This window comes from Squalius cephalus (assembly GCF_949319135.1).
Source record: "Squalius cephalus genome assembly, chromosome: 9".
In the NCBI taxonomy this organism is placed as follows: Eukaryota; Metazoa; Chordata; class Actinopteri; order Cypriniformes; family Leuciscidae; genus Squalius; species Squalius cephalus.
Window position 1 is genome coordinate 31,450,563 of NC_137130.1, and position 9,306 is coordinate 31,459,868.

The following is a 9,306-nucleotide window of genomic DNA, read 5'->3' on the forward strand; positions in this document are numbered from 1 at the left end:
CTGGTTGTGGGTCAAGGCCTGCTGCCCTATGGCCTAGTGAGGCCACGCGGGACAGCAACACGAACGTACCAAGAAGACCAAGAGAGGTGAGGGCTTGTGTAGAGGCCATTTAAAGCCCGAGAAAGGTCCCACCTCTCAGGGTTGGCTCGACCAATAAGAAAGGTGGAATTTCCAAGAGGGAAATCCCTCTGTTGGGAGGATTTATGACTCTGTCTCAAGTGTGGTTAGACATAGGCCTTGCCATTTGTGTCCATTTATACTCATATAGATATAACAAACGCACACTGCATTCTATAAGAAGGCGATGTACACTAAAGTGTGAGTCATTAAATGAGGATTAATTAGATAGGAGACACGTGGGCTTACATTAACTAGTAGTTCTCTCATAAAGCATGCATAAAATAAATATAAATGCAAGAGACAGCATACAAGACATAAAATTATCACACACAGTGTCCTGGGATGTATGTTCACATAACAGATGAAAGAGATTTGTCAGGACTATGGCTGTTCATGCATGTTTGTTCTCAGACGACTGCAAAATACTCTAGCTAAAAAAAGGAAACAGGGAAGATGCACCATTTCTGTCCACAGCACACTAGATAAAGATGAAAAAAGTGAAAGAATAGATGAGAGAAAAAAAAAGGAACCATAAAAGATGGTCAACACACCCCCACACACAGATTCTCGATGCCTTTAGTTCCTGATACTCACGTGACGTGGTTACATCCGCTGCCTATACTACAGACAGGTCACACTGAAGCCTGCAGTTGTGTGCTGTGGTTCTATGAATAAAGAAGCATGATGACATCCAATAAGAACTTTAAAGTACCTTTAAAACAACTGAGCAGCCTGGACAGCTACATAATCGACAGCTCTCAAAAGAAGAAAAGCACACTTTGGCGACGACGCTCTTTCAACAGTGCCAAAAGTTTGAACACTGAAGAAATCAAAGGCGGGACATTATCACGCAGTCAGGTGGGACAATCAAAATGCAGTGATGGGATCTTGATATCTGTTTGTATGGCAACATGAATGCAGAGAGTTTATAATTATATAACTTAACTGGTCTAACATAATAAACTAATCCATTTGGTCAAAATATCCTGAATGAATATTATTTATTTATTTATTTATTTATTTATCTATAATTTCTACAAGATTCTTGCAGTTTTACATAATTTAATCACATTAAATTAATCTGAGAATTATTCTTTTGCAGCTGCGCAGAACACACTCAACATCTCTGGTGGATTATACTGATCCTCAGAGGTAAGACTGATTTATTGATTCATTATGAATGTCTGATGTCTCTCATGCAAATATTTGGTTCACATGTCTCCTGTTTTGCACAGAACAGTGATTATATTGGAGAAACAAGACAATGAAGCCTTTGGATTTGAAGTCCAGGTATGTTTTTATACTCATAAGCAATGAGTATAAAATTTGTATTTTTAGTATTTTTATGACTCCAAAGTTGCAAATGCTACTTCCTTTGATATTTTTAGTGTGACCTAATTTATCAGATACATTTTTTAGAACAGGCATAAATGTTTTTAATGATATTTTCAGTAACGGTCCTTTGGGATGTGTGTCTCTTTGTGCAGACATATGGTCTAAAGGTGAAGAACAGCAGTATGGTGGAGATGTGCACATTTGTGTGCAGTGTGCAGGATGGCAGTGCAGCCGAAACTGCAGGTTTGACTGCTGGTGAGCAGGTTTTCCGTTTCCTCTTGTCAAAGTGTTACTCACTCCACCCATTTGACCTGACCTTGTTTACATGTTATTTTCTCACCAGCCTAAACCACATCTACATTTAACACAGCTGATGCATTGCTCTTTTCTGTCTTCATGGACTGTTATTTAATGCTTTCTCAAGCATGAAGCATTTTTTTTAATTATTTTTTTTTTTTATGGAAAGCACTAAAATCACCCTGTCAATTTCAATTCAATGGATTACACTTTTTTAATGTTACCCGAGGTCCACTTATAATGTCAATAAGATATTTACATAAAAAACTATCAGCATTTAGAAATTTCCTACATTGTTTTTGACCCTCTGATTTAAACAGCCCATTTAAGACTTAAGTGTGAATGGTCATTGTTGTGATTGGGTAAAGTCTTTCCATATGAAATAAATATTACACATATAGAAACGTTTTGTTTTTGATGATTACAGATGATTAACTAATTATGAAAAGGGTTGATAACAGCATTAAATTCACTACTCCCATTGCACAAAAGGCTGCAGTGCTGGGCAATGTTGCAATTTGAGTGCATTACATTTGGAAAACTTAGCAGGCATCTCAATCTATTTAGTCCATTAGGTTTTAGTGTTTAAGTAGCTCCATATCACAAGTGGGAAAATCAAAGAAGCAGACGTTGACCTGTGTCTGCATTTTGTACAAAATAATTAAACCAAAGTAGGCTAAAGTAACAGTAGTGCAAATGGATATACTTGGATATCAAGTATTATACCATGGTCTGTCTGAATACTCGATTCTGATTGGCTGCAAGGTGTGCAATAACCATGTAATGAAGTCAGTCTAAACACAGAAAATGCGCTGTTTTCATTGAAGCACACACACGCATAGGTCATTCACACACAGAGCGGAGATTGCGCTGCACACACACAGAAACATTGTTATCAACGCTGCCTGCGAGTTTTAATAGAATAATAAAATAGCTTCGCTACTCAATCACTACATTATATTTCTCAGCAACGAGGGGGTTCCATCGCTATTTTGAAGTAATTAAACACAACTTCGTTGTTAATAGAGAGAGAGAGAGAGAGAGAGAGAAATACTGAACAGACGCAGGTACACATTTCTCATCTCTCTCTCTCTCTCTCTCTCTCTCTCTCTCTCTCTCTCTCTCTCTCTCTCTCTCTCATCTCTCTCTCTCTCTCTCTCTCTCTCTCTCTCTCTCTCTCGATGATGATGATGATTATTTCAAATAAATGCTATAATTCATTCATTCAAATAAATGTAATATTACGCACTACTTTATCTCTCTGTCTGATTCAAATCGGGCAGAATGCTGGATAGAAGAATAAGTACACTGACGAAAATAACCGTAAATTTTACCCTTCCGGTCAAATATTGCGCTGTAAACATCAAAAACAGCTTTAAAGTTGTCAATGCTGACAAATGACCATGGTATAAGCCGGATAATTCATGGCTAGCTGTGCATTAAACGATTTTAATGCACGTTGCGGAGGCAACCACTTTCATTTAATGCACAGCTAGCCGTAGATTATCCCTTACATATATAACAAATACATCTCAATAGTGCAGAAAAACAAACAAACAAACAAACTAAAATAAAAATAACAGTGCAGAGTAAACTGGTAAATTAAAAAAAGTAAATTTAACTAAAATAATATATAGAGAAATAACATTAGTTAAAGGTGAAATTAACTAATATTGAATTCTAACCGTGTCACTAGTATCTGCAAAAAAATAAAAAAAATAAAAACAGTAAATTATGACAGGTTTCCCAAATACTTGTTCTGTCTGCCAAACAAACAAACAAACAAACAAACAAACAAACAAACAAACAAACAATCAAACGTCAATCTACCAAAAGATAGCTATGACAGGAGCTGGTCAGGCTAAAACAACAACACTAAAACACCACTCATTTCACCTAAACATGCAATTAAGAAGGTTAAATTAAACATGAAAAAGTGCCAGCTCTGTGTAATGAGTGTTAGTCTCATTTTCTTTTAAATCTCTCTCTCTTTGATAGGTGACATCATATTGTCAGTAAATGGAGTCAGTATTGAGGGTTCTACCCACCAGCATATTATTGAGCTGATTAGAGACTCCACAAACATGCTGAAGTAAGTATAAGTATTAAACAATATTTTTGTGCTATATGGTCATGAATGATAACCTATCCACAAATAATGCAGTTGAGAAGTGTTGAGAAGATGTGTGCTACTGAGTGATCAGACTCATGGATGATAAAATGTATGGAAAACAAAAATCCTAGGGAGACTAGGGAACATGTGCACCAGCTGTGCTCAAGTTACAACTCAGTCTAGTTGTGCCGTAAAGGGACACTAAGTTACAATTTATGCCCTACTAGACTATATATTTTTTTATACTAAACATTTTAAGAGAGATAACATTATGTGAATAAAGATTTTTTTAGTGGTTCTGCAGCATGAACCTGATCTAAACAGCATATTGCTCTGTGTGCATGCCAAATAAAATCAATCATAATTATGGTCAAGTCAAGTCAAGTCACCTTTATCCATTTAGCGCTTTTTACAATACAGATTGTTTCAAAGCAGCTTTACAGGAAAATAATGCAACAAAGGTTGTTTCTGCTGTACAGCAGATCTAGAAGAAAATAATGTCATAGTCCAGCTTTAGTAAGTTCAGTGATAGATCATTTTTGTTGTAGAAAAGTTATCAATTTAGGGCTAAAGTGGAGAGAACAAATATGCGGGAAGTTTTATTCGTCCACAGGCATTTTCCCATTCTTTTCTCCTCTTATCGCTAGGAAAGCAGTGAAGACTTACATCGCTTCTCTTGTTGCCCTTCGCCTGAAAATTACAACCAAAAGCCACACAATGTGGCATCATATCAGTATTTCAGGTAGCACCAGTAGCTCACAGAGTACAACCATTTGACGTCATTGACGCAGAATGCACTGTGCACCTAAAATAATAACACCCCCCATTGTCCTAAATATGTATAAAACGATGGGGATTTTTTTTTAAATAACGTAAATCTTTCATGGATTTTCTACTACATTTTTCAGTAAGAGACATCATTTACGTTATATTAAGCCATACAAGTCTTAATGCCCGGGGTTCACTTTAAGAACTTACAAACAGCTGGTGGATCCATAGACCAGGGGCCAGCTGCATAAACTTAGCCATTATGTTAAGACAGTGACTTAAGATCTAGTATGACCCACTAGCAGTTAGTCAAGGGATGGTTAGTCTTACTTTTCGGTATCAAATTAGGCCAATGTAAGAACAGTTTTAAAGAAAAAATTAAATGACTAACTTGTAAGACTAGTCTAAGCAGTTTATGGTTGCACCAGCTGTGTAAGTTACAACGTAGCCTAGTTTTGACATAAATGGGCACCTAGTTACAACTTACGCACTACTACATATTTTTGCGTAACACCATTAAACTTAGTTGAAGCGTAACTACATATAAATTAAATATTTACCTCCGATCAGGAGTAATGGTTGGAAAAAAATAGCAGAATGACTGAACTGCGTCAAAAAAGCTCTTGTTTTACCCAACAGACTTCAATTCTTTAGACAAATATGATAATGCTGACATTTACACTCGCTTATATTTTAAGAGTAGCCTGGAAATCCAGACTCAAATCTGAAAGATTAAGGGTCTGGCATCAAGTAATGAAAATCGCCCAACTCGAGGGGTGGCACCAAGCATGCATTTGAAAATCTCACTGCACACAATTGGATAACACTACGACCAATCACTGTCGTGATTGCGCTGTCACTAGCACTATTGTCATCTGTTTAGCTCGCCTCTGAGGCGATCATTGAGGGTAAACGACGATTATGCCTCTACGTATTACTTTAAGGAGATGACTTACTACGTTCTGCCTTACGAACAAATGGTGCAACCGAATAAAGTACAAAGTTAGTTGCAAACTAGCTAGTAGTTACTAAGCCTCTAGTGTGGACTTAACGTTCCAATGTAAGTAAGAACTTACGAATGACTGGTACAACCCTATCCAGAAAATCACTGAGACTTGACAAGGACTCTTTTAACTTGGGCTAATGTCTAACCACCTAGCAACCACCCAGAACTTTATATGAATAAGGACTTGTTAGCGGAACACCCTAGCAACCAACAATCGAAACAAAATGTGTATATTACATAATCATCAAAAAAAAGAAAAAGATGCTCTGACCATCATGTATTAATTTGAATTTCTCCTCTTCTGCATGCGTGTGTGTGTGTGAAGGTTGGAGACAGTCAGCGGGAGTGTTGTGAAGAGAATTGAATTAGAGAAAAAGATGCGCTACCTTAAGGTGTGTATTTATGCATGTTAGTGTGTGTGTTTTTGTGTTTACAACATGTACACTGAAACCTTACTCAGAAAGATACACTGCATAACTGAGAAATATCAGGCAGCCTGAATTGTATATAATGTAGTGTATTTGTTACCATGAATGCTGAGGCATCTAAATGAATGCTGATCGACATACTGTACATACACTTTTACCACAATGACTCATAGACGTTGATCTCGTTTCTGTGTTTTACATGTTTTCCCTCGGCACAGCAAACTCTTCGTGAGAAATGGGTGGAACTGCAATCTCTCACACTTCAGGAAAAGCGTCTTACTCGAGGTGAGAAAAAAAAGAAAAAAAAAAGAACAAAACCTAAACTACTCAGTTTAGTTTCATCTCTAACAGTTCCAAAGGCATATATCTTACTGAGTGAGTTCTGATTTGAAGAATTCCAAATCTATTTGAAGAGTTCAGCTTTAAATGAAGTTTAAAGGAAGTTCTAAAAAACATTTTCATTCAAGATAATTTTGTTCCTCTGGACAAAAACAAAGATGCTGCACCCCATCCAGTTTGCACCCCAGCATAATAAATATTTACATATATCCGAAAAGACAAAATATTCACTGAATTTATAAATATTGCAGAAATAAAGGTTTAAAATTGTATGTCCCCTTTGTTCTTATTATGGTGTCATTTCCTCGATGATAACTGATATGTGCTTTGTTATAGTTGTGCATAAGTCCCTGCTTAATATGAAGTTGTGAAGCTGTTAGAAAAAGCTGTTTTAAAGTTTTTAGGAAACCCTCATTGTGTCCCTTGTCTGATACTCTGTTACTCAACAGGCAAATGTTTTTTCAGATGTTGAATGATTAAGGGCCATTAGGATTAATGTTATCTCTTTCTTTTTTCCAGGTAATCTGAATGAAAGTGCTCAGCATCTGTCTTTTGACTCTATGATGTCTCTTTCATCTCCAATGGGCCACTCTGGGCAGCGTTTTTCCAGTGACAGCAGTTGCCGCAGCATAATGACAGATGATAGTGAGGATGGTGCCTTCATGTCACCAGTATTTGATGATCCGAGTCCATTAAGCCCCACTGAGCCAAATGGCGGCTTCTTCCAGCTGGAGGGAGGGGCGTTGCGACCCCTGACAAGAACACGCAGCATTAGCCTGACCAGCAGTAACAGTTCACTCTCCCCAAGCTGGGAAAATTCATCTTCATCCATGTTTGGGACCCTGCCAAGGAGAGGCAGAAGAGGTAGCGTCCGCAAGCACCTTCTGAAGTTCATCCCTGGTCTGAATCACTCCGTAGAGGAAGAGGAGGGCAGCTGAAACCTCATTCATACCTCAAATGACTGTTGATCTGATGAATTCTTTGTATGGACCTTGGGCAGTGGAAGGTTAATTCCATTTTGAACTCTTCTGTTCTCAAGATGTTCTAGAATTCATGTCTCATGTTTTTTATGACTTTCCTGCTTTAAGTGTCGATAAAAACAGGAGTCGAGTCTCACATGAGCATTACGGACTGCATGATGGCAATCTCTGTGTCATTTTCTGTCAAAAATGACAATGCTTTATCAAGCACTATGACTTCCCAAAGATTCAGCATTGAAATAAACAACTGGCATTAACTAAACCTTAGGAAAGTGTATGATGAAAAGCAACTGCATTGAGCACAATCTTTAGAATTATGCATATTGTTTCCACTGCTCTAATTCAGTGATTTACACTTCATTCCTGCTAGCTTATGAATGTGTCCTATTTCCCACTTGATCTCTAACCAATCAAGATCTCAAAGTCTGCTGTAGAATGCAATTGATGTGTGGTTGCTCAGTGGTTAGAGCAAGTAAGTTCTTAATGTTAAGTATGTGTCTTGCTTCCAAAATGTGTCAGACTGCAATTCTTAACAAAATGCAAGTTACACTTTTAGTATTTCTGCAAGGGCTGCAATAGTGGGTATAGTGCCTTCTTTTAAAGTCAGCTTTCTCATTCAGATTTTGGTGAAGCAAGAAGCTGAAAAGAACATAAACTACTTGAATAATAACACATCTGGTTTACAGGTGACTATATGCTGAGAGTCATAAAATGCTCTGAACCCATTGATTTAAACGTGTGGAATCAACGTGTACCAGATGTGGGCCGGATCTGGGCCGACACTATGTTGCTGTCTGGGTGTGGCAACTGCAGACATTTAAAGGAATTGTTACCACCAGTGAAAAATAAATAAGCGAATGCTACGTGTGTTCAGGGCTTGTGTGAGAATATATTTGTGTCTGCTAAATGACAAATAACCATTACAAATCATTATGCCGGCCAGCTTACTGTGATCTTTCCTAGTAGGAAAACTTGTTGGCCCTGGAACAACATTCCAATCAATATAGGTTTAGGTTAGGGTTAGGGCTGAGGTTGAAGCTTCAATGACATTCTTATCAATCTCATTTCTCTCTGTATTTATGGTTAGTTAAACTTTAAGGTTAAAATTGTTCGACTGTGTGTTGTTTCAAGAACAACAAAAGATGTTTTGCTTGTCAAAATCTGTCACCCAGTCACCAAACATAGAGCCAGTCATATTACACAGAGATGAACTGAATAATGGACAACTAAAATTATTTTGCTCAATCTCAAACACTTTACTGTATAAAACATCTATGAAAATGTATATAATATATAGCTCTTCATTTCTACTCTTTAAAAAGTAATTTAATCCTGATTGTAGATTAGTTGATGAGCAGATGAGAACTTTAAATCATTAAAGCATGAAAAGGACTGTAGTGAGTGTGTGAAATGAAAGTTAAGTGCTGACTTGGAAAGACTGAGATGATATGAGTGAAAGAGCTCCAAACCACAGAGGTATAGCAAAATTCATAACAGGATGTGGTCTGTTAGAGGTGCTACTTTACCACATTTTTTTCTTGCTTTTTTTTGAGTGATCTCTGTAACGGACAGTTTTACTTAAACTAAATATACATTCAACAGCTCATAAATGTGAAAAAAAGTGCTCGCCGTTCCATTCTTTTCTTCTTCCTTTTTTTAAAATAAGCATAGTGAGTATATTCTCAGAAAAAAAAAAGGTCTTGCAGTTGCTTCTAGTCACCTGCATACAATACAGGAAGTATATGTGCTTGACACAAAAAGACTCTGCTCTAAACATGGTTTTCTCTTCTCTTTTTTGTTTCCTTTTACCATTTTGTATGGATTTGAACAGTATGTTATCTCGATATAGGTTATTTGGCAGTAAACAAGTGCAATTAACACATTTGCATGTTTACGGTTCTCTCATGTTAATGAAAAAGA

General features: G+C 37.1%; 1 protein-coding gene across 1 annotated transcript; it reads left to right on the top strand.

Moving 5' to 3' along the window:
• The first annotated feature begins 721 nt into the window (after window positions 1-721).
• Window positions 722-8,994, top strand: cytip (cytohesin 1 interacting protein). Its single transcript, XM_079880931.1, has 8 exons — window positions 722-978; window positions 1,223-1,272; window positions 1,356-1,410; window positions 1,608-1,710; window positions 3,751-3,844; window positions 5,965-6,031; window positions 6,286-6,352; window positions 6,926-8,994. The coding sequence occupies exons 1-8, from the start codon at window positions 802-804 to the stop codon at window positions 7,342-7,344; spliced, it is 1,032 nt and encodes a 343-aa protein (XP_079737057.1). The 5' UTR covers window positions 722-801; the 3' UTR covers window positions 7,345-8,994.
• The last annotated feature ends 312 nt before the right edge of the window (window positions 8,995-9,306 follow it).

Coding starts and splice junctions, on each gene's coding strand:
- cytip (XM_079880931.1), top strand. CDS start 802: ATGATGACATCCAATAAGAACTTTAAAGTACCTTTAAAACAACTGAGC. Junction 1,273..1,355: donor GATTATACTGATCCTCAGAG/GTAAGACTGATT, acceptor TGTTTTGCACAG/AACAGTGATTATATTGGAGA. Junction 6,032..6,285: donor AAAAGATGCGCTACCTTAAG/GTGTGTATTTAT, acceptor CCCTCGGCACAG/CAAACTCTTCGTGAGAAATG.